Source organism: Cygnus olor, chromosome 6 (genome assembly GCF_009769625.2).
Source record: "Cygnus olor isolate bCygOlo1 chromosome 6, bCygOlo1.pri.v2, whole genome shotgun sequence".
NCBI lineage: Eukaryota > Metazoa > Chordata > Aves > Anseriformes > Anatidae > Cygnus > Cygnus olor.
In genome coordinates, this window is record NC_049174.1 from 19,771,310 (window position 1) to 19,796,417 (window position 25,108).

At 36.5% G+C, this 25,108-nt stretch overlaps 2 protein-coding genes and 1 long non-coding RNA gene across 15 annotated transcripts in view; 1 reads left to right on the forward strand and 2 right to left on the reverse strand.

Annotated features, from left to right (window-relative positions):
• The window catches only part of MYO3B (myosin IIIB), a 213,926-nt gene extending 213,614 nt beyond the window's left edge, over positions 1–312 (reverse strand). For 8 of the 9 annotated variants that reach the window (XR_005821290.1, XR_005821291.1, XM_040562175.1 and 5 more), the window contains exon 1: positions 14–134. The gene's annotated coding sequence lies outside the window, so the exon portion shown is untranslated. Of the gene's footprint in view, positions 1–13 lie in introns of all 9 variants that reach the window. The other variant, XM_040562184.1, reaches the window with a different exon arrangement.
• LOC121072539 lies at positions 208–24,615 on the forward strand. 3 transcript variants are annotated; one of them, XR_005821295.1, is made up of 4 exons: positions 208–316; positions 3,612–3,739; positions 4,470–4,536; positions 13,508–13,594. It is a non-coding gene; the product is annotated as an uncharacterized LOC121072539 (long non-coding RNA). The 3 variants fall into 3 exon arrangements; XR_005821297.1 differs by lacking the exons at positions 4,470–4,536; positions 13,508–13,594 and adding an exon at positions 19,927–24,615; XR_005821296.1 differs by lacking the exon at positions 4,470–4,536.
• UBR3 (ubiquitin protein ligase E3 component n-recognin 3) overlaps positions 7,178–25,108 on the reverse strand; it is a 106,105-nt gene continuing 88,174 nt past the window's right edge. For all 3 annotated transcript variants that reach the window (XM_040562172.1, XM_040562174.1, XM_040562173.1), the window contains 7 exons: positions 18,453–18,577; positions 15,185–15,292; positions 14,562–14,672; positions 13,611–13,787; positions 12,270–12,479; positions 10,619–10,758; positions 7,178–10,037 (listed from right to left, as the gene is read on the reverse strand). In XM_040562172.1, coding sequence (XP_040418106.1) covers positions 9,920–10,037; positions 10,619–10,758; positions 12,270–12,479; positions 13,611–13,787; positions 14,562–14,672; positions 15,185–15,292; positions 18,453–18,577 — 989 coding nt within the window. In that variant the 3' untranslated portion in view covers positions 7,178–9,919. The remainder of the gene's footprint in view (positions 10,038–10,618; positions 10,759–12,269; positions 12,480–13,610; positions 13,788–14,561; positions 14,673–15,184; positions 15,293–18,452; positions 18,578–25,108) is intronic.

The following is a 25,108-nucleotide window of genomic DNA, read 5'->3' on the forward strand; positions in this document are numbered from 1 at the left end:
CCCTCAGAGTTACCTCAGAGAGGTGACAGCCCCAGCCCGACTCGTAACGCCAGCGCACTGCAGAGCAAATGGCGGCCGCCATTTCGAAGCCTGGCTACGCTGAGGCGTGATTCTCGTTCCCGCCGCCCCATCCGCGAGCTTCGCCTCACACGGGTGAGGGGAGACGCGGTGCTCCGAGGCACAGCCGAGCAGCCGGGGGCCGCCCCGCTCCGAGTCAGGAGGAGCGTTCCCGCCTCTGGCAGCAGCCGGGGCTGCGCTGAGGCCCCGCAGGCTTCGGCGCGAAATTACCTCAGAGCGGTAACGGCTGCTGCCCGCGGTAAGGGCCCGGGGGCTCTCAGAAAAGGTCGATTAAACGCCGTAAAAGAAGAGCGATGTTTAGTGAGGTCTTAAAGAAGTAGTTAGAGCAAGAAATCCGTATAAACGTATAATTAGTATTGCATTTCAGTGAAACTTTCTAAACACCTTAGTAGTCGCTGTGTCTGCTGCACTGGCCAAAACAAAATTGAGAGCTCAGGTCCCTCTGCGCTTTGAGAAGTTGTTCCGGTGAAAGAAATGCTTTATAAAGCTTTTCTCTTATCTTTGAGCCCTTTATGCGTAGCTGTACTGGGGCTTAGCCATGATCACATTTTTCAGATTATTTCTGGTTGCCTGATTAGGAGAAATTCGGATAGGTGTTTCTCTGATACACTTTTCCTTGTTTCAAAAAACAAACAAACAGGAGGAGGCTGTTCACTTGCTCTCAGTATGGCAGTACTTTTTTTCAAGCCAGCATGTCCCCAGGGCTCCTCGCTCACCTTTCCCTACCAATCTCAGCATAAGCATTTTGCAGGCTAATTGCAACCACCCTCTGCTTCTTCCACAAGGTGTTTAATTTTTTCTGTCTCATATGCTTAGAGATCCATAAACTGAGCAAACCTATTTTCATAGTCAAAAACATGCAGTTCAGCTCTGCCTTCCCGAGGGTCTGTGTTTTGGGTGACAATTCCTATCATTCTAATTATTCTGTTATGAATAAAGAGCAACTACTGTATTCATCAACTTCAGTCAGGTCTGGCTCATTCCAGTGTCCAATATAACTGTAAACGTGAAAGCGCTGTATCAGCTCTCATCTCTATTTCTTTGGGCTAGCAAATAGTCTGTAAGTAATATTTTTAATAAAAAAAAAATTAAGAGGAAGGCTCTTACATGATACATCTTTTCATAATTATTTAAGATGCAAACTTTAAAGACTGAGGAGCAATGATATCCACAAAATTCTTCCTGCACTCCCTTTCTCCATTGCTGCACCAATTTTGTTTTAACAGGCCAATGGTTTCTAACAGTGAATTGTCATCATTCTGACAATACTTTTTTTTTTAATTCTTTCTCTTGATTAGGGGGTTCTGAGCTTTGTAATCCTATCCACGCACATTTTTTCTTGCATCCACATTCTAGTAAACTAATACAAAATAATCCTTTAGCAAAACTGAAAGTAACCAAAGGCAAACCTTGATTCAGATAGGAACATAGGTTATCAGCATTTTCTCTGAATTTAGCCCGTGGTAGCATTAGAAAGAAACTGAGGTGATCTGACAGTCTCCAAGAAGCTTTGCTGAGCAATGCTCCTTTTCATATTACTGCTGTTTTGTTGAATTCTTGTATGCTGGCATACACAAAAACCTTCATCGCAAGCCATTATTTTCTCTGTCCACAGTTGCAAAACTCCTGTAGTATAGAATTATATAAATAGTATAACAACAAATAGTAATACAGACAGCTCATGCATCTAGTCAAGCTGACCCTCACAGACAGTCAGCAGGCTTGTCTAAGGGGGATCCAAATGCCCTTATCCTACATGCCCTAAGTTTACAGAAGTTATAACACACAAAAACATCCCTTTCAGCTGTGCAGTAAGTTCTAAAACATCATTGTTCTTTATTGTCTTGCGTAAGAAGCAAGCTATATTCAAGCAAAGATAACATCTACATGTAATAGTCGTTACATCTTTCCTTAGTATTCTCAAGAATTACAAAATTCAGGAGCTCTGGGTATTCCTAGATTTCTCTCACAGTTTATTTGTTGGTTTTGAACTACAGAAACTTCCCTGATTATCAGTCTTCTGGCTGATAAAACTTAGACCTTTCTGAGCTCTGTTACGAAAGCTCATCCATAGTCATCCATATCTTAATCTTTTTTTTTTTTTTCCCTTTCCATCTCTAGAATTTACTAGCTTGCTTTGTTCTGGTGGTGATGTTTTTTTTTTACTGCCTTTTACACTAGCTACACGCATGCCAGCTAGAATAACGTTTCCAAACTCTACCAGACTGTTCAACACACCTGTTTACAATGAGGGTACAGTCACAGTGGGTAATTACACTGTACTGGAGCAACATGAGTGGTGCGCGTGCAGACTTCATGTCATGTGGTAGATTTCCCAACAGACATTGGTCTTCCACAGTGCAGCAATTTTCATTGCAGTAGCTTCATTCCAGTAAAACTGGAATTCACAACTTGTCAGTAGAGTCATCCATGAATCTCAGAAATACGTTAATAAACTTTGAAAAGGCAACTAGAGATACAAGTTCAAATCAAAACGAAACAAAATGTTATATTAATTCTAACAAGCCCATTTCAGCAAGAACAAATTTCAGAACACATAATCCTTCCATTTTTGTAATGTTACACAGGATAAATAGGTTTATTTTTAGTCATTCTTTACTGGTACCTGCACTTCTTATTGCCTTTGTCAGCAGATTATTAACATTACTGTTTGCAGTAATAAATAGAGTTGTCAGTCCTAAACTAGTTTACATGAACGTAGCTTATCCCGTAGCTGAACTGAAACTAGCCATATTTAAGTGCAGCCATTGGGGTTTTTTTTGCTTGCAAATTTCCAGTAGAAAAGAACAACTCTTAATTGTTGTCGTGGTTCTGATTACATGTGCAGTGATGATTGACCCCCTTATACTGTGGGTCTAGTGCAAGCTCAGCAGGAGATTGTGTTATTCCTAGCCTTTCTTTAGACCGTATTTAAAAATCAAATAGTTTCTTAATTTGTGTGGCCATAGTTAGATGCTAAAAAGCAAAAATCTATTATTAAATGAAATGTTATAAAATACTATAGAATTGAATGGGTATGGAACACTTTTTCACAGTAAATAGTAATGCTGTATTTAACTGATGAGCTTTTCCAAAGTATATTCTATGGATGTGTTCAGTTGCTGCACGTTGTTCAGTGTTTTTTTTCATGCATGTGTGAATCTGTTAATGTTTAAATTGACATACATTACTGACTGGTAGTCAGTCATGTAACCAACAGATTATAAATGGAAGTACTTTAATCGTAAAACATATCATTGTAATGAAACCTACTCTTTCAATAATTAAGAAATGGAGATGCCCTGATACATAATATATAATCTTTAAGTGGATATACACAAGCATTATTCACTACAGTTATTCCCCTTAGAAGTCATAACTTCATGGTCTTTAAATACTTGTTTGTCTCTCTACGCATTTTTCTTTGTCCAGAGATGGATTTGGGATTACAAACAGAATCCTTGGTTGCATTAACCTACACACATCATAAACACTGATGAATGAGATGTTAAAGTAATAATAATATTAAACAGGTTTGCTCGAAGAGGAGAGACGGTTGCTGAAGACTTTGAGGACACTGCTGAAACCTTTACTACTTCCATGAAAATCTTGTGACAGTTTGAATGCTGGCTATGCAAGTTTGGGTAGAGCACTCTGAATTGTAAGTATCTAAGTCAATGCATATTGTGTGATATTGTCTTGTCCTACCAGGTCATGGGGGTGCTGCTTCAGTTTTCCTTTCTCAGCTTTTAAATAAACACAAATGCATCCTCGTTCAAAGATTGTCACCATCTTGGAGAAAAGAAACAAACTCTGTGGCTCAGCTAGTTCTGCACGTGCCTTTCTTACCATCAGCCGTCAGCTTTGCTCATGGGGAGAACTTGGGATAAGAGCTGCCTCCATCAGTGCTTGCCTCCTTTTCCAGATCACGTCCTACGTTGTTCACATGGAAACATTCCCCCATCATGCTTGCTACTTTCTTTTCCTTATCTGTGTCTCTGCCTAAGAGTAGGATTCCTATATTTCTGAGAGCAAAAAAGACAAAAAAGTAAAGTATGCAGAGACAGTGGTGTCCTGTCGTTTCTAATAGCTCCCTGGGAGAGTCCCAGAGCCAGGGTTCAGGCTTCAGAAGCCTGCAGAAGTTGGGGCCCCTGAAAGAAAACAAAGCTGCCAGTTCTCAGCCCACCGAGCCAAAGCCCAGACTCTGTCTTTATTTTTTTTTCCATAGTACAGAAAAAAAGCTGCATAAGGAAAAAAAAAATCAGACAGTATTTCATGTTTGAAATAATCTATGCAAATTCTAAATAATTATGCAGCATATGACTCAAATCAATAGCAATGCTGGGTAAGAGAAATCTCCAGTTCTTTATTGGCCTCATTTCTTCTTACAGCACCGTGTCTTTCTAATGAGTTCCCTTAGCGTTCAACATCCATCGATGCTGCCACATGCTTACAAAGGTAAATCATTTGAATGGGCTTAGCTTTTTCCTATTTATTGTTGCCAGGGGAACCACCTTGTTGGTATTCACCAATATAACATGTCTTTTGACGTGCTTTTTTGAGGACCAGATACAACAGATGTGCAGCATCCTTGGAAATACACTCATACAGAGAAGCATTACTGAAATAACTGAGCTTGAGATTGTTTCAGATTTCTTACTTCTTTAGACTGATGAGACTTGTAAAATTATATGAGTAACATTCACTAATTCTGCCCACAATTTAAACAGTGATAGATATTTCACTGACAGACTAATAAGGCCCATTTACTTTTTTTTTTAAATACTCTTTTCTTTGTATAAGGTGAATGGTTTATTTTCATTATGAAGTGTTGCTATTATCAGGCATTTGACTAAAAAAAGTAATCTGATAAGGGATAAAAGGGATAAAATGAAAGTATAAGCCATTTCTGAGTAGCTAAGTGTCTGAAGGTTATTTGACTGACATCAATAATGTGCTATAAAGTATCAATTGTACAAATATAGTATCAGACTCATGAAACATAATAAGCATCTTTGACTCTCAGAATGTTTGTTTCTTGTAATAGCAGATTCTGGCAGAAAAAAAATGTACAGGTAGTGAAAAGAGATCAGTATGTCTAGAGTCATGGTTGGCTGTGGGAAACAAACCAATTTTAACTTTCTGGTGATTTTATTTACTGCCAAAATATCTCTGTGGGAAGAGGCAACATTTGAGATTGAAGGCAATAAACCATGAAAACAAAAAAAAAGCATGGAAACAGAACAAAGCATGAAAGGACCATTGCTCACTCAAGTCCTACATGCATATTTATAATCCTTTGTTGATGGTAGGTCAGGTGCAAAAAATATTCCTTGACACCTGAAAACCAGATAAAGGTACACTATCTACTTTATTTGTGAGTAGCTTAGCAAAAGTTGAAAGAAATCCTGCAATGAGAAATGTATTAGACAAGAAGAGCTGTAAGCACTTCAGATAGCACTTCAGATAGCTAAAATATACATAAATTATAAACAGCATAAGTAATTGACTAAGGGAACTCAACTCTATGGTGAAATTTTTCTCCTAGAAAATTCCTGCTCCATGATGCTAAGTAATGGAAGGGGAAAAAATAAAAGTACTTTAGCTCCAGTCCTTAAAACATTTGTTTCCCTACTCAGTGGAAGTGGAAATGTCTACCACCCACATGGTACATACTAGGGATAAAGACAAAAGGAATAATAAATTGCTTATTGGGTAGTAAACCACTCAATGATGTGAGGGGTTTCCATGGAACCAGCTCCTGTTTTCACAAATTAAGAGACCAGCCTGTTCTACATCAAGTAACAGAATTACAGGAAATGGCTTTTTAAATTATGGTATTTTTATGGAATGTTTCAAAATGAGCCTCTAAGTAGGACTCAAAGCTAAACTTAAAATGCTTTTCAAACATTTTTTTCCTGTACTGTGCATAAGCATACATTGCAGAAATTGTGGGTTTGGGTAGTAAGATTAGCTTTTAAAACTGTCATTTATTTAACCAGATTGAATTGTGTTTTCTCGATAATACTTCAAAGAAGCACAGCATTTGAAGCATTCCGCATTAAATCTCCTGAATAGTCTTAATGATGAGAAACTACAAATGATAGAGTATTAAGAAGAATCTAAAAACTTATCAGTTAAAAGGAATCTTTAGTTTACTAAAACATTTTGCCTGTTTATACAACTAAGAATTCATGAAGTGTTTGACTTCACCGAGAATACACTCTTCCTACTTAACCACATTCATCTGCAGAAACTAATAGCTAGTACATCCTAGCAAGATTACAGCTGCAGCGACAGGACCTTATACTGGCAGAAGCAGCAAGTCCCAAGGCTGGACTTCCCAAGGCTGGACTTGCAGCAGTTGGGGCTCTTGTCAGCATAACAGCACTTGCGCAGGCAAACAACTGCCTGTCCAAGAAAACATGAGTGGGTGCTCAGAGCACTATAGCCTGCCAGAAGGCATTCCTGTAGCATGGGTTTTCAAACCAACAGTGCGGATCTCACTTACTGCAGTGAATAATCCATGTAACAGAACCGTCACGCAGCCAGCTTCCTCGTATTGCATGCGCTCCATCATCCCTGGGAGTTGATTTAACAGAGAGCTGTGAACCTCCATACACTGGGTCAGCCCATTCCTGTGGTTTTCCTACTCTGCACACAGCATCACTTCATTCTTATGGAGGTTAATGCTCAGACAGCCTCCATTCATCATTAGCCTCACCTCTGAAAATACGGAGTGCAAAGCAGGACTGCAGAATCTGGTTTAGATGAAAATTACGTCTAAATCATATACAGATCTGCACAGTTATTTACTGTCTCCTCTGGCAGCTATATACACACACAGCACAGACTGATCTCACAGGATTCCAAAAGTAAAATTTCCAAAAGAAAAAAAAATAATTGTTGGATACTGGAGCAAAACAAGCACTTTTTGAAGGAAAAATGTCATTTGCTTGTGCAATACAGTGAGTTATGCAAGATTCCTGTTGCAGGGGTGATGAAAATCTTCACTGAAAATTTCAGGCCACCACTAAAAACCAATGCTATTTATGCAAAGGTAGTAACAATCAAGAACTGCTTCACCAAGTGTCTCAAAGGTCAAAAGAAAAGGAAAAGTTTAATAAACGAATATATCCATTCAAAATTTTGCAGTAAAAGTTATTCCAGAAGCAGATTTGACAGAAGATCAAGCATCGTTTTCCCAGGACAGTTTCTTAACTCAGCATTTTAATGTTAGCACTTTGCAGCAGCAACACTGTAATAGCAGGCATAAAAGTAAGTACAACTGTAAGTGGTGTAGTTATAAGCAATATAAAATAATCCAAATTATTAATCATACACAACTGTGTGTAAGTAACAAAAAAAAATACCAGAATTGTTCTTTATGGAAAGTACTTTGCATGGTTACATTTTTAACATTTAAAAAAACTGCCTGGCTATTGCGTGGAATTCAGTAATGATTGTATTTTGGATGACTAGGGTGGATAGAAAAAATTTCACCAACACACAGATTGACAGTAGACTTTTATTAACATATCTTACAATGTCGATTACTGTATTCCTAGTTTTGTAGTCCTCTGCTGCATTTTAAAGGTTGACTTAGATTCTACAGTAATGTACTGTACTTAAATGATCATTCATACAGGATATCACACCAGAACATTTGAGTAATACACACACGCCACTCTAGTTTGGACCTGTTATTTTTCAAGGTTAGCTTAATAAAGTAGGATAAAAAAAGTAATGGGGGAAATCAAAATTCTTGTTTAGCAGCATGCAAGGATATTCAAGTACAATTTTCAACAAAGTAATTTTTTTGTGTTTTTTAACTGACTGGTGACTAATTCACCAGTACTAAAATAAACACTATGAAATACCCAAATGTTAAAGTTAAGGCTAATAGCTTTACTTCACATCCATATGCACAACCAGAGAACGTTCCATTTCAAATAGAACACAGTAATCAAATTCTGGATACGTTATCTCTTGTAAATATAACATTGGAGCTTCAAACTACAGATTACTCAAGTTCATGAGCCCTGTAATAATGTTATGCTGGAGATGTAAAGAATCTTTTTGCTCTTCAACCACACTTACAAAATGGCCTGATATTCATAATGAGCAATGCAAAAATATTACAGGCAGAACTTATGATACAGTATCAAAAAAGTAACATTTTGGAAAAGACATAGCTGTTTAGTTAGTGAAAGAGTAATTCTAATCTTACAGGAAGTACTGTAATACTTTTGAAATATATATATATATATTTATATGTCTGTATAAAAAACAGCATCCATTATTGTGGGGTTTTTGAATTGCAGGTATCCAGAAAAACTCATTGTATTTACTCACTTTTCCTTCTGTCCATTCTCCTTGATTGCTATACAGTCATTTTATTTCCCCTATACACTTTTCACTAGATAATGACTTCCACTGGGGAACTGTTTTCATTGTATATGTGGTTTTATCATAAGGTGTTTTTATTTTACACATATAAATTTTATTTTACACGCAAGCTATGAAAGTCAAAACTACCAGAAAGTGCTAGGTAGTACTGAAATAGCCAATGTATGTCCAACACCTGTGAAGAACATTAGTGGCAATATATTACATATCATTATTTTAACTGTGATCTTTCCTGCCTACTTACACAGTGTGGGGTTTAGCCCATTCATGCCTGTTCTCATGATTTAATTTTTTTTTTTTTTTAGAACTCTAAACATGAACTGGTTTGGCATTCTTCCAGTGAGGCTGCACATGCATTGGTTGTTCACATAGGCTACCTCTTTTTTTTGTTTGTTTGTTTTCCTTTTTTAGGAAACCAAGCAGAAAGAACAGTGATTACTCTGAACAAATACAATATGGAAGAACCTCCTGAAGTGGCAGGAAAGATACAAAATTATGTTTCATTTGTAGAATAGCCTGCACATTTCCAAACCAATCATTCTGAAACATACATCTAGTTTGTAGGAGCAGGCAGGCTTATGGTTATTACACCTATAACTGGGATCTCCATGTTGGGTGCCATACAAATTCTCTATATACAACAATTTCTGTATGTGTTATCACTAACAGTTTATTCAATTAATATGGAAAAAAATCTCATCTCTGGAAGAGAAAAAAGAATGAATGTGTGTTCTGGATTACATTAAGAACAATAAGCTACCTAATTTACAGCTATTTCATGTGTTTTATGGAGGAAAAGAAATCTATGAAATTCCTGAGAAAGCATAAGTTTTCGGTAATGCCTGAATTTTGATAGACCTCTTGTGGTAAGTGAAATATTCTTTAAAATTCAACTTTCAGACAAATTGTTATCATGCAGTCTCACAATCATTTTACAATTCGTGTCTAATTACAAATGCATATTAAGCAAAAACCTCAAACCAACACAAGAAAGGCAAAGAAAATTTATCCAACATATTTAGTAGATGTAGTACACATATACAGTTTCAGCAAAAATTGCTAAAAACTCAACTCCACGCAGAGAAAAATTAAAACTTGACAGGTAGCACTGGAGCCTCTAACAACGGTAAGTAAAACTTGTGCTTCTTAACAATATTGGACTTAAAAAAAACACAAAAGAAAAATGGACTACTGAGTGCAATCATTGCTCACACCATTTTGAGGATTTAATTTCAAATTGTTGTATCATTATTTAATAGCAACAGCAGCATATTATGCAAAAATTTCACATGTTGACCAAGTTCCATTTCCCTTTTATGCCCATACCCCACTCTACCCCAAGCCAAAGAGCTGAACTCCCATTCATTTAAAGCTATTGTCAGCCAAGATGCATTCATTCATGGTAACAGCGATATGGTGTGAAGATGATGATTTACAAGCCATTATAATGTGGCCCCCATCTTTTATTGATATGATCAAAAGTATGAGACACCCACTGTTGCTCAAGCACTTTGTATCTTTCCTTGCATATGTAGAGAGGTTTACCACGCCTGTTAAAAAAAACAATAATGGTTAATACACCAAATAAATGGAAAGTTTCATTATTAATATAAATAACATGGGATATTTGTATATATTTTTTTCCCCAGTGGAAGCACACATTCTTATTGGTGAAGGGGCTGTTGGTTTTGTTTTTAGTAAAATAGCTGCTGGTACTTTCCCTTCTCCCTCTTGGATAGCAGAATCCAGAGAACAATTCTTGTTCTTTCAGGTATGTGTAGCTTTCCTACATTGGAAACCAACTGCTTTGTTTGATTGAAGGCCAAACAACAATTTTCATATTTGAGAGAGACGTGTTTCCCGCTGGAACATTCAGAATTGAATCCTGCTGGGTGGGCACTTGATACATCTAACTCTGTTCATGAGTACATGTTCATGATTACACAATTACTCTGTTCATTATTACACATGATTTGGGCCTCCAAAACCAAGATCAGTCTAACTTGCAGAAAATGGGAGTTTTTCCCTCAAGGAAGATAGGCATTTTTATCTGTTACTGCAGATATTGCATTATATAAAGTTGATAATACACAGAGCAGCAACAATAAAACACTTGTAATTAAAACATTACCTAAGATCTCTGTCTTCTTCACCATGTGCATCTAGATAAACAGAACCCCAAAGGCAGAAACGATGACCTCGTATGATGATGATTACAGATGCGTTAATCAAAAGAAATATTCCTGTCCCGGCTCCACAGTTTTGAGAATGCTGTAATATTATGGGTGTAGAAAAGGAAGAGTACAAAGATTCAGTTAGTGACTGTCAGTTTTATAACAAATATTTTCCAAATAGTAACTAGTTTTCCTTGAAATAACATACACACATTATTTACTAAGGAACAGCCTGACAAAGTATAGCCTGCCCCCAAATTCTCCAAGCAAACTAGAAGTCCATGTCTTGTGCTGCCATAACAACTTCAGCATACAAAAATGGTTGTCTGATTAAAAAAGGAAAGATGCTCTTTATCCTGTCAAGTTACCTAAAAAAATGAGCAAACATTCTCAACAATATTTTTTATTTGTTGTTGTATAGCATGAGCAAATATTTTGCACAGATGGCAAGAATAAGTATTCAGAAAAAAAAAATTACCATTTCCTCTTTTACAACGGTGTCTGCAGATGAACATTTGCTTTCTCTATCCACACTCACAGATCTAGTCTACAGCTCTACAAAACTAATAATTTTTAAAATTAATTCCTGCTTGCTTCAATAGGTCATTCACTACTAGTTAATACAGATTGTGGCATTTACAATCAATTTATTTTGTCAATAAAAAAATCTATGTTTTTCCATATAGAATTATGACAATTAGAGGCTGTAACCCCACTGACTAAAATCTTACATAATTATTTAAATGTTTTTTTTTTTTTTTTATAACTTTGTTTGCATGAAGCTGCCACCTTAACTGTTATTTACATTTACATTTTAAATTTTGCTCACCTCTCATTCTTCCACTATAATAGCAGTAGAAAAAAGAGAAAGGTGAGTGCAAAGAATTTTGGAAAGGTCCAAGATCCGTATGGAACTACTTTGGTTTTGATTTTATGTCCCATTTGTAAATAGCTCCCCAAGAAATTTCCCCTCAGTTTTGTGAAGCCCATGTAGTTCCGGTCTTCTAATAACTGTTCTATGACAGGAAACAGAACAGATCTCAAAGCAAACCTTATTCATGGACAGGAAAGTGATACTAGTTGCTGTCCAACTCAGGTTCCTAAAGGAACTTAAATATAAGCTGACTAGAAAAAATTGCTGCTGAATTGAAGTTGAAGGCCTTAAAATGATGCTTGTTTAACTATAGTCTGTAGATCACTAGTAGATGGTCAGGTATCAGAAAACATTCCATGAAAGAAAAAAAATACAAACATACATTGATATTCTTATGTACACAGAAATCAAGGCAACGAAACAGAGGAAAACTAAAATGATATATAAGCATTCTGGATGCAGACAAATTCCAATAGGTTGTGCATGGAAACCATGTGTCAACATAGCCCACAGTGGCTTTCTAAGTGTTTTTCAAAGAGGCGAATAGGGCCAGGGGCTTAAAAAGGTTAATAAAGTTGCTCTTCAGAATCCAGTCTAGATCCATCTATCAGAAACGAGCAATAAACATTATACAAACACGTTTTTATACGAAAAACATCCAGACTAAGTGATGGAGTTAAAAATCATCTATCAGTGTAAGAATCTATTACAGAACTGAAATTCTTTTCTCTTACCAGTACACATTCACAGTAACTCTGTTGTTTGCAGCACAGTCCTTTCAAGCATACAAAAGTACCACAAACTAGACAAACAGCAGGATCTTTAGGAACCTTGGTACAAACAGTACAAGTCTTTCTGTGATAATACTGAAAAATGGTATTATAATTCTCAGGCAACTGAAGGAGGCGTGGCAAGTCCCACTTAGGCTCCTGGATAAGCAAAGCCTAGAAGGAAGATAAGAACAATCTATGAGTTCTACACATTAATTTATTCAGAACTAAGAAAAGAATACCAAAGAAAGGAAGCATGCCACTTAAAAATCTCTCAATTCTTCTCTATTTGACGAATTCAGAAGTGTCTTGCAACAGTTGCCTAACTTTGGTGAACACCCTCCTTGTGGTCACTTTTCTAATAGTTAAAAAAGGAGAGCTAACCTTTTCCCAAGGATGTTTTCTAAACATGACACTTTAAGTGAAAAAAAACCTTCATAACTAAAGCAAAGAGGATTAAGATTGGCCTATGGGGAAGACTGCTGCTCACTATCTGCATCAAAAATTTATCTCAGAAACTTCCAACACACCACTGCCAAACCCTGGCAATGATTATGAAAGCTGTCTCTTAAATAAAATTTAGACAAACTCTCCAAAACAGAACAGAAGGAAGTTAGGCTATGTAACTGTTATTTGAAGACATCTGCCTGATTTTCAAAACTGCTGTGCATTTTGAGGTCATTAAGAACTGATCAGCACTTGAAAATTTTTGGAAAACCAGGCACTATGTAAATACTGGTTTCAGGCCTAACTGTTCTCTTCTGCTCTTGAAGATGCTGTCCAATTTATTTATCTATTTTTAAAGACACTTCTGTGTTTTGCTTCAACCTACTTTATCTTACTGGCTTTATAATTGATGGGCATAAGGGTCAGATGGGATCTTTCTTCACAAGAATAGCACCTGTCCCTTTTCAATCATGAAAAGAACATCAGTTTCACTGCAATCTCTCTCAAATGCCTATCAATTGGCAGCAACTGTATTTTAAGGTGCATCTTAGTATTTAAATTTTCATTTGCAACACCATAATTTATGCCTGCAAAACATTAAGAGACAGACACACTTTGCAGAGCCAGGAAAGCATCTGGCCAGCTCTTTAACACCATTAACTTAGGAGAGGTGGACTTAAAGTGTTGACATGCATCTTCTTTTTATGTCCATATCCACTAACATTTCTGATTACAATTCCTCTCTCATTTACAAGCCAGGTTCTGAGATCCTTATCCAAAAGGAGAGGACGTACACAGTGAAACAAGCAAAAACTGCTCCTACGTTAGCACCGTTTTGAAAGTAATTTTGCTACATACCTTTACTTGGTCTGGATGTCTGTCTGCAAATGAAGCCAATTCTGAGCACCACTGTGATATCATGTCAAATGCTGGCACTGGCCAATTGAGACAAGAGGCACTGGTGAATTGATCAGATGACTGAAAAGATGGTAACAGACCTAGGCAGCTTGCAAGAACTGTGAATTCTTCATCTTCCTTTTGATACAAAACCAGAAGTTTTAAATTAATACCTATGCTTTGAATTTCTATATTTTTTATTAAACTATATATAGTTCACATAAAAACATGTCTATTCCAATAACAACTGTAAAGATATTAGCATCATTGTGCTAGAACATCTTCACACACAGAGAAAAGAATCTATGTCTTCAAATTACCTCAGATTGGGTTCTCAAAATAAAACTGGTCAGAAAATAAAAACAAACAACCATCACACAATAAAACCCAAAATGGCTCCTATCAGTTTCAGGTATGAGAATTGTGATGCAAGGAAGCAGGAAAGTTGATCTGCAGCAAACTCTATTTGAATCAGCTTAAAATGTATGGAGCTTAAACATAATTGTATGCTGATAAGAAGTCTCTAAGAATAAAGTCCCAAATATTAACAGACATTAAGCAAACTCAGGACTGAAGTCCAGTCTGTGTGGAAATTATGTAATCTCTGCAAATGCAGCACAAGCTTTAAAACTATGTTGGTATTTTATAGACAGGTAAGTATGACCTAATAAAATAAATATGTATTTGATGTTTTTTTAATACACATTGTTTTTCAGGGAAATTGACAAAAAAGATTTATAAGAGAAACAATGCTGCAGTGCTGCAGAGGAATGCTAGAAAATATGATTTAAAAAAAAAACAGGAGAGAAAATATATACCATGGGAAAAAAAAAAAAAACCTTTGAAGGTTTTGTTTGTTTGTTTTCAAAATTTCTAGCTTTTAAATGTGAGTGTGCACCTTCCAGTCTGTACCTGGCAGCTAGGTAAATCCCCTCCAAAAAGATGGTGTTGAAGAAGGCTGGTGATCCTGAGGAAAGGTAGGCAGAACTGTTGCAGATAGCACTCTACAGAATCAGGATTTACCTAGAGGGGAAGAAAGCAATTACTATATTCTGCCCCGGATAAGCTGTCTCCTATGAAAGAAACTCCAGTATTAACCAAATGTTATTTAAGGACACCTTAAACAGAGTGCATTAAACAAACATAAGTTCCAAAGGCTGGCATTTCACTAATAATCTGAAATAATTTTGTTTTTCCACACCCCCACCTCAATTCTCCCCACCCTCCCATATTTTTTCTACTTAAATATTCAGTTTTCAAAGTTTCTGAAAGGCCTTTTGTACACATGATTAGAAAACACAATTATAAGAAATATTTGTCGATAACTTTCTCAGCATTGTCCCTATATGGTATTACTAAAAGAAAGATTTGCACAGGCAAACTGTCCCAAGGGGATGTGCTTTGATCCAGAAAATAAGAGTTGTACTGCAATCTTTAGCAATATCAGAGAAAACTCATTATAACAACTAGGCTGAAAGAATTGAGAGATGGAAAGGGGGATACACTGTATACATTTCCAAGAGGTTTGCCAATACCACTGTTAATTCTTCAGTCTCTCCTTCTTCGAATATCTTCCCCTTAGACAGCTCACTAACCACATGACCCAGCAATACTTCCCAAGATTTTTCTCCACCGGATGTATTCTGAAAATAAGGAGGAAAAAAAATACACAAGTCACAAAAAGGAGAAAATTTTCTGCAGAAGTAACAGCGATGAAGTACGTTTCCTTTTAATCAACACATGAATTTTGACTTAAAGATGCATGTTTAAAAAAATTGAAAATCTAATTCTACAGAAGGGGAACACATTTAACTCATACAGTGAAATGTGAATTGCTACTTAAACTACTTATGTCCTTAACTGAATTATATGAAAACACTTTCCTGTGTGTTTCCCATTTTTGGGTGCGAGTATAAAAAATGTTTAAGGTTAGGAAAAATTGCTTTATGGACACATTGTGTTTTAACAGAATTTAAATAAAATTAATTTTAAGAAAAAAATATTATTTTCTAAAATGCACCAACCAGAGTGAGTTACAGAACGCTTGCCATCTACTGTAAATTGAAACGAGTCTATGAGAAAATGGAGCGCTGGGTTTGGAATGAACTGTATCTACTAGAGATGGGAAAAATTATTTAGTGGAAAGACTAGCCACTTAACTTTGTGCAACATCATTCAAAGGCAACAATTATAGAAAGCCATCAGAAACAGAAATAAGAAAAATAACTATGGGAATACTGCTAAGTCATAAAAAGATTATTTCCAGGGAAAACACGATTGGATATGTATTTTGAGCCATGTTGATTGCTTGATCACTTGGCAGTACGACAGAGGCAAGACTTCAGCTCAAGTTTGATGTCTAGAACACCAAACAAAGATTCACTTGGCATTATCCACAAAATAAAAAAGTTAAGTAAGGCATGATCTGTGTAGTCATCCTAGGATCAAAATGTCAGTATTGTCAGCACGTAAAAAAAAGACAGCCTGAACCATACATTTAAAACCATTAGGTCCTCAAGAAACTTTGAAGAAAGAAGTTGGATTTCTAAACTAAAACTGACTTCCCTTGTCACAAGCAAAGCAAAAGAGTTCACTTGAAGACGAAGGCTAAGCTCATATCTGCTTCTAGGCACTAGCAAGAAAGTGGAGGCTGAAAGAAGAGATGGGCTGCAGAACTTCTGGGAGAGAGGAAGTGGGATCTGTGTGATTACCACTGACCAGCCCTCAGTGCACAAAATTCTCTTGAACACACGGGGTCCAGGCAGCATTATGCTGGATGAGGAGGAGGGAAAGAAACTGGAAATACATCTGAGGAAGAACAAGCTCTATGTGGGACTTCTGCAAAGCTGCAAGACACTTGAGATGGAAACCAAAAAAAAAGAGTAGGAGTCCCTGAAGGGTTGAGAATAATGTAGAGATCAACCTAAGCACATACAGCCAAGCTGCTATCAGAACTTGGACCTCTGTACACAGATGATCTACACAAGACAGACAAGAGGAAGGAAGAGGATGTTTCCAAGGGAGAGAGAGATGCTCTCAGTACAGTGCTTATGTGGCACAAAACACTGTCCTTATTTACCTCCTCTTTGCTCTCCCACTTGGGAAACTGTCAGCTTCCAATGGGCTTCTCACAGGAGAAGAGTCAAAATTCTCAAACTGATAAAGTTTGGGTTAGTTGAACTACACTAGATAACAGCATCCATTAACCGTAACATACTGTTTAAAAGACTACCATTTTCCACTCAGCCTTAATATCCAAAGACAAGCATGCTAGTGAAAATTCTACTAAAATACTGTCTTTAATGTCAAAAGAAATAGCTACTTCAAAAATCCATTATCTGAGACATTATCATTATTTGTAAGCCTAAAGCACATACCCTTTGTGTTCTGCAAATGCTTTTATGCTTCTATAAGAAAACAACTTAGTACTAATAGGTAACAAGCCTACCTACCACATGCCCTAAGTCTACTTTCACACAATAAAATCTCTCACTGTAGACAGCAAATTAAGCATTTTAAGTGCATGTTCAGATAAATCCCAACTTCTGCTACTAACAAAAAGGCAGTCCATGGACTACGAAAGAATATAAACTGGTAACACTTTAATATATTCTTATGCCTTCTACCAAGAATTTAAGACTTTAAAATCTATCATTTGGGAGTCACTGAAGTAAAAAAGAAAAATGCAACCTCCCCCCCAGCCCCAGAAGACCCAGCAATAAAATCTCACCAGCAACATTAGCAATGTTTTCAAGCAGGTGTTCTTGAAATTCTAATGTGACAAGGTATTGAAAGAAGGGGGTGAAGGGAGAGCTAACAAAATCCAGTATTGCATTTGTGATCTCAAATGCTTAATGCAAGTCTGGAAAAAAGTTCTGCACAGCAGCAGTTTGGTCAGCAGATAATTTGTACTTAGTACCTTGGGGGTAGTGACAGACCAGAACACCAAATAGGACTTAAATGTGAAAAGCAGGTCGTGTTTCTCAGTGTGTCTTCTGTTACACAGCCAACATAATCTAAGACCCAACTGTTGTATAAAGGGATATTCCTGCTCCCATATCCTCTCCTGGCCCCAACGCTTCCATCCTTTCTCTTGGTCTGCACTGGCACTCTTCTCACCTTCTGGGCAATCAATCCATGGAGCAGAAAATTAACTGAAGTAAACGACAGCGCCAGTGCATGAAGAAGTGTGGGATGTGTAGGATGGCTAAGGGAACCATATCTTTTGGTAGCAACGGGCATTCAATCAGCTCAACTTCACTATACTTGCAAATGCTATCAAAAGGCAAGGACGTGATATGGAAATATTTACCTGTCTGGTTTAGAAATTTCCTAAATTCCTCTCTGCCTCTTCCTCATAAGAGCACTCTAGACTGCAAATTCAGAAAAATGTGCATGGCTAGCCACGAATAGCATGAATAAACAGGAAAAAGTATTTTTCTAGCAGCAAGCTTACTTGCCTACCTGTTCTGTAAAGGAATGCATTAAATCAATACATTGAAGCCTAGTAAGGCTTCAATTTCACTGGAAAGAATACTACCTTTACTGCACACCATTGTAACAAACTCAAGAGTGATACTAAATAGTTATATTCTCATATCTGAAATTTAGTTCTGGAACTAGAAGCTTTTCCTAAAACCTGCAAAGCCTGCAAAAATAGCACATGCAGAAACAAAATACTGGATTTCTGTGAAGGAGAAGCAAATTGTTATATGCAGATTAGATATAAGTAGAGACAACTGTTACGCTTCTACCAGAAATACATAAGCAAAAGTTCATAAACGTTTTAATAACGTAACCAACCTTTTTGAGAGCTCCTGACTCTTTCCATGCCATTCTATCTTCAGCACTACATTTAACAGAAAGTGCTGCCAAGGCTTGAGTATACAATAAAGTGAAAAGCACCTTTATAATGCAGGTGAAGTGTTCTGTAAAACAAAGGAAGTAATTTTTAAACATTTCTATTTTTAGCAAATACATTTATTACAGTCTTTAGCTAAAGAAGTGATGCTTCTCAAATGAAAAGCAAAAACAACATGAAAAGCATAAAAGCACACAAACCAAGATAAGTATATTTGCTGGCTTTCAAAAATGACTTGGCAGCCTTAGTGAACTGAACAAGTAAAGAACAAGTCATTTTCCACTGCTCCATATGTTCATCTTAATCCTGATCAGCAGTAATCCCTCCTAGGGACTTGGTGATATTACAGAATTCTGTTTTGTCCAAATGTTGCATCATGGTAAGCTACTGATTACCAATAGCTGCAACTAATTGGGTCCTGTAAATGTAAACAAGCATCTTCCTGTACCTGTTGGTAACGATTAAACCATCTTACATTCATGCAAATACTGGAAGAGTTAAGTTACCAAAGAAATGCAAGAAGGACATTTAGCATACTCCATTTTCTCTCTCTTCATTTCCCAGTTTGGATCCAGGCATATAAGACTTGCTGCAAATCACTCTTTAATGAGTACCTATTTACCAAAGTTCATGTGAATACATAACTAGGAAAAAAGATAGACTGTCATTTTAGAACTTGCTTTCTTTTAAGAAGTCTTTGATAACACTTTTTCATAGCATTTCAAGGGCTTATCTCCTACATACAGGCTGCAAGAGAAAGGCTTTGAATCTTTTCTGGGAAGCTAGCTTAGTCAATATAGGACTTCCTAAAATTGGGACAGGAAAAAAGGTAAATGTGATCATTCTCTGAAATCAAGATACGGTAACCATCCATTTCTCTCCTTTTACTCCAGGCTGTACTTCCCATCTCAAATAATCTGATTTCTTAAAAATCTAGGCAGATCAAAGATGTTTCCATCATTACTTACACCATTCCTTAAGCATAACAGTAATATATTATCTAAAACAATGTATACAAAAATGAGGGTTTTTTAAGTCTACTCAGGCTTTGAAGTTAAGCAAAATTTTATTTACAGAAACACCTCACAAAAATTGGGTTAAACTCATTTTTCTCCCTAAAGGATTTAAACAAGCTTCGTACATGAAAATGAAAAGGCGGTAAGGGAGATGAATTGCCTTGTTTCTCTGTTCTTATATCTAACATCAAAACACACTGAGTTCTAAAATGAATACAAAGTCTGAATATATAATGAAGTCTGAACTAACAATTGTTTATTTAACAAATGCTTACAAATTAATGCAGATGTGAATACTTTTTAATGTCACTGAGTATATACAATAAGCACAATTTAAGCACCTAAAAGAGCATTTGTAACTATGTAATAAAAATTACTTTTTTGTATTGTCTTTCTACAGAGCTTACGTTAAACATGACACTGAACACTGCTATATTTCACCAAACCTATTCTACAGTAAGTATTATTATAATTGGTTTTTGTCTCCCCATTACCCCAGAAGGAGAATCCACCAGATCCGAATAGCTCTTTAGGCCATACATTTTTTCTCTGCTGAGACCTCTACGTTCTTAGAAATCCTTCTTATGTAGAAATCCTACATAAATAATGTATTTATTTTTACACCTAAAGCAGCAAAACTAGACCGCTGGTCAACATTTACTCATCTGCCACAATCCATTTCATCCACTAGATCTGTTCTGCTGAGGTCATTATACAGTGCTCACACGGGGTTTCTTAGCACACTACAAGTATTTCACTTTTTAAAAAATCTGATTTCTGTTAAATAGGATTCCTCCTCATCCCTATCCCCACTTTATACCTAATTATTAAATTCTTTAGAGATTTTACGTTTTTGTATACTATAGTTTTAAAAATAAATTGATGTTCTTGTGTTTACTTTCATGATTAAGTGATTATGAATTAGGTTTTGGAGAATACAGAATTGGACAAAAAATACACTCTCACATCTAATACAGGGAAGTGGTCTGGGCTACTCCTCCTATGAGGTCCTGACTTCTGTACAAACAAATTTAATCCTGCGTTTTTAGGAAAATATCAGAGGAGCAGCTCAGAGGCAGTATGCTGTGTAATGAGAGCCCAGGCTTTGAAAACAAGTATTCTACAGTCAAAAACATCCCACGGGAGGGGCACTAATACCACAAGTTGCAGGACCAATTGTCATTTAACTATTATGTGATCTCTCTCATTTGTAAAATGCAAGATATTTGACATCTGTAGGTATCCATAATGTTAGAGCCATTATGTTCTCATCTACCACAAAGAGCTATTTTCTTTGCAAAGAGATATTTTACTTGCCTTTCTGTGGAGCATGCTGGGGCTGCTCGGTGTTTTCCCATGGCCCCCTGGTGGAGCCTGTGCACTTTTGTCAAGTCTTTTCCCTTTAACTACCCTAAGGATTGCTAGTATATTTGTATGTTGTGATGCTTTTGGTCCTTTCTGTTGCAACTGATATACTGTGCAATATTCTGCACTAAAATACAGTTAGGACTTGCATGTTTGTACACAAAGACTAATGTGATATTATTCTGACAGACTAAAAATTGTATTACTGGGGCTAGGTCACTATAATCAAGACAGCTTAGCGCATAATTTTTGTATTTATTTGTATACAATATCAATAACTGCTTTTATGTTTCTATTTTTTAAACTTTAAGCAAAACTATTTGGACCCAAATTACTTCACAGCACTCCATCCCATTATGTGCATTAAACAACTCTCCTTTAAATATAAAGCTTATACAAGAAACCCTTCTAGAAGCCTAGCGTTAGCTTTAGTGCAAGAAGTGTGCAGATGAATGCATTTATTACTAACAATATGCATCTTTCATTTAACTGTGATAGCAAATTAGATGGTGCATGCTGTCAGGCAATGACTGCAGAAAGAATCCACAAAGCAAATCAAATACAAAATGAAGGACCTTTTTTAGTGAACTCAAAAGGGCATCTTTATATTTATAGCCTTTGAAAATATTCTTCTTCATCTGAAACTTGAACAGTTATTTGAAAAAATAACTTCAGAACAAAGGGAGACAGCACTGAACTTCAGATAATTCACGAAAGGTATAGTGAAAGTCCCAGTATACAGATAAATATTTCAGCTTTCACATTGAAATTGGATACTATTCAAGTTGATTACATTCATTTTATATTTAGTCAAGATCCTTACCCAATCATTAAAGAAAAGTGTTAGTGTTCGCCCCAGTGCTGCTTGCTCTATTTCCGTTGCATGACATTGAAGCTTCCTAGAAAAATATGCGTCAGAGCATCCAGATCAGACTCTTTGGCATCCAGGCCTTATCAGAGTCGAGAAGAAAAAAGAAAAGGGGACTGAACTTAGGTATTACATGCCAAGGAAGAAAATCTTTTCTACAGAATATATTAATTGGGCTAAACTCTCAGAACAGCCTTTGAGTCTATCACTCCCAAGTCACGGATCTCTTAACAGCAGCACTGCAGCATACACTAGGGCACCACCAGGCTGCATAACAGGGCTCCAGCAAGCACCCATGCTGCTGCGTGATGCTCCTCACACATGGCACCAAGCACAGTGCCAGGCCACTGATGGCCAGATGACCACTGATTCTGTGGACCTACTTGCCCCATGCTCACCCAGACCCAGTTTTTAAAAATACTTTGCAACACTGGTATTTCTCCACTTTCAAAGCAAAGCAGAAATTGAAGCCGCATGAAGCTATGAGCACTAATCTGCCCACAGGGGTCCCAAGTCAGGTACCATTAATGGTGACTATGAAGAATGTCCATTTTGAATTGACTTGTTCAACATACAGAAATTGTGTTGCAGATTAGATTTCAGTTTACAAGGACATATTTAAGTTTTTTTTAAACCTCCAAGCCACTGTCTCCGTTTCTGTATTAGCTTTCTTCATACAGAATATCATTTCCTACTTCTGTAAGAAAGGAGCTAGAGATCTTACAAACAAAATCTTAATTTCCTATCATTCACTGTTGATGAGTCCTAATTCACAACACCGTGAAATGCCCATCTCATGCACTACAACTGCCACAGAATTGAACCAGAAATGCCTATGTGGATTATTATTTAGTCTTGTACAAATTTCTAAAAAAACACAAATTGTTTTTTTAACAGTGGTTATTTTGCTGATTACTCTACACAGGAGGTACACTATCTTCTTCATTCCGTTCTTTAAAAAATCTGCTAAGTGCTCGTAAATGCTCTGACCTCCACCACAAAGTTTCTCCTGTAAAAAAAAGATTTAGTTTGTAGTGTTCTTTCTTTGTGATGAATTAAGAACAATTTTCTTCTCTGAATGAAAAGGCTGAACAGTAATGGCATTTTTATTGCTTTAATCGATGTCAGATTGAAAAAGATACCAACACCCATTCACAAGTTAACAGGGTAGTTAACACAATTCCCCATGCTGTATCTAAAGGGCAAAAGATGAAGTTTGGGTCCTTCCTTACAGAACACTAGTTTGTTTATTTCTCTGTTTTAAAAACACAGTATAAACAAAAAGGATTTTGAGTATGAATAGAAAGATGATTTAATACTTTAGTTTTAGTTTCCTGTAAGGATGCAAATATTGTTTCTCTGAACACAGCAACAAACCTAATAAACGATACTACAAAACCAGTACCATTAGAAAATCGCGTCAACGCTAAAAGAGGAAAGAAATCTTTCATTGATTCTAAACCCTACAGAATCACCATTACTGGGAGGTTCTGCACCATACTGCAGCACCATCTCTTCTGCAATGCATTTAAGTCTATTGTTACTGGAAATCATCTGTCAGGGCACACAAGCATCAACCCTGTCTGAACACTGGTGTCAGTCAAGTCCACAGCTCCCGCGCCCTGCAATCACTCCAAAACAGCAAAGAACATTCAGGAAGCAGCAGGGTCAAACGTACGGCTTTTTTCACCCTGTCACTGACCTGCCACGCGACCCTGCACAAGACATTTTACCTTTTCGTGCATCAGCTCTCTACCAAGGATTAATGATATTGACATTCAACTCTGTGACCTACGCACCCATTACAAAAGTTCTGAACAAATATGTTATTACCTGTTTTTCTGAACTGCATTCTACACCTCAGGACAGAGCATTATGAAATACTTTCTCTTCCTTCTGCATAACTGTTTTGATTAAACAAAAATTAGAAAGATAAATGGCTATTTATTTCCAATTTAATGCTTTGTAGATTTGGAGTGGTTACATTCATCTTCTTCCTGCCACTTGCCTCTTTCCTTTCAAAAGCAACTCATACTAAAGCTAAGAGCACAATCAAAACGTGCTACTGATGTGTGGTATTTTACGGAGTTCTCCACAGGACGCCTTACTATTATTAACTGAATGCTGCCTTTCCTATGATAAAGATATACTTTCATAAATGTTATTCTTCAATGCTTGAATATAAACTACCAAAAGACTTATTTGTACTTGGACTTCACCTCTACCTTCCTTATTTTTCAGAAGAAGTTAGTCTCATTATACTTTAATTTACTGCTCTTATTCTTTTGAATGCAAGTTAATTTATTTTAAAATTCTGGTTAAAGAAAAGTATGTTTTTGACAGTATGCTTCCTATTCCTTTTTTTTTTTAAATTTATTTTTTAATTTCTCCTAGTATTTTCATATTCTAATAACTGATAGGACATATTTAATCCATAAATATGTACGCTGAATCAAAAAAAACCCACAATGTCAACAGACGCACACACAGTTGCTTGAGCTGAATTTGAACATTCAATAGTAAGGACTGAACACCTCTTCAGTGGAAGCAAATTTTTTGTTAAACTTAGTAAATTAGGCATATACATCAAGAACAGAACAGTCCCCATATTTACCTACTCAGAAATTAGCAAAACCTATTAGGTATCAAAATTGTGAAACAGACCCCCAAGCAGATGTTCATTGTCAGTGAAGTACTAAGATGCTTGTTTGTTCTCTTTTTAAAATAAAGGTAAAGCTATAAATAATCAAACCAGAGCTCAGAGGGACTGAACTACCATCTTCTGGACCACACTTAAAACTAGTAAGCTGCACTACTAGTTTCAGTTACTCCTTTATTACAGAAAAATAAATTTACGTTTTAAAAGTTTTGGGTTTAGCTATGAAAAATATGGTTCTCAAATTAATATTTATTCCAAATTTTTCTATATGCCGTCTCTATTGTAGTTGCTGCATTACAGCAATTACCATCTTCATATATGACCACCTATTATACACAACTGCTAAAATTTAAACTCTGAAAGTCAAACTAAATTACAAGCTTTCACCCTTAGGCAATCAGTTCAACTCCAAGTATTGAGACACCCCTTTAGGAAAAGTGATGAAGGTCAAACAAAGGACACTTCTTCAGCAAAACAACTTAAATAGTTTTTGCTCAGTTCTTGTATCTTTACTGAATAAGCTGACTGATAAGGTGAGAAGACAGGGAACACAGATAAGCCTGTTGAACAACAACAAAAATTTCTGTTCAATGTTACCTTCTGTAGATAAGGCAGAAACATTATTTTAGACTACACAGTAGACAAGCTATGATTTATCATCCTGGAAATCATCATGAATGCACCCTCATA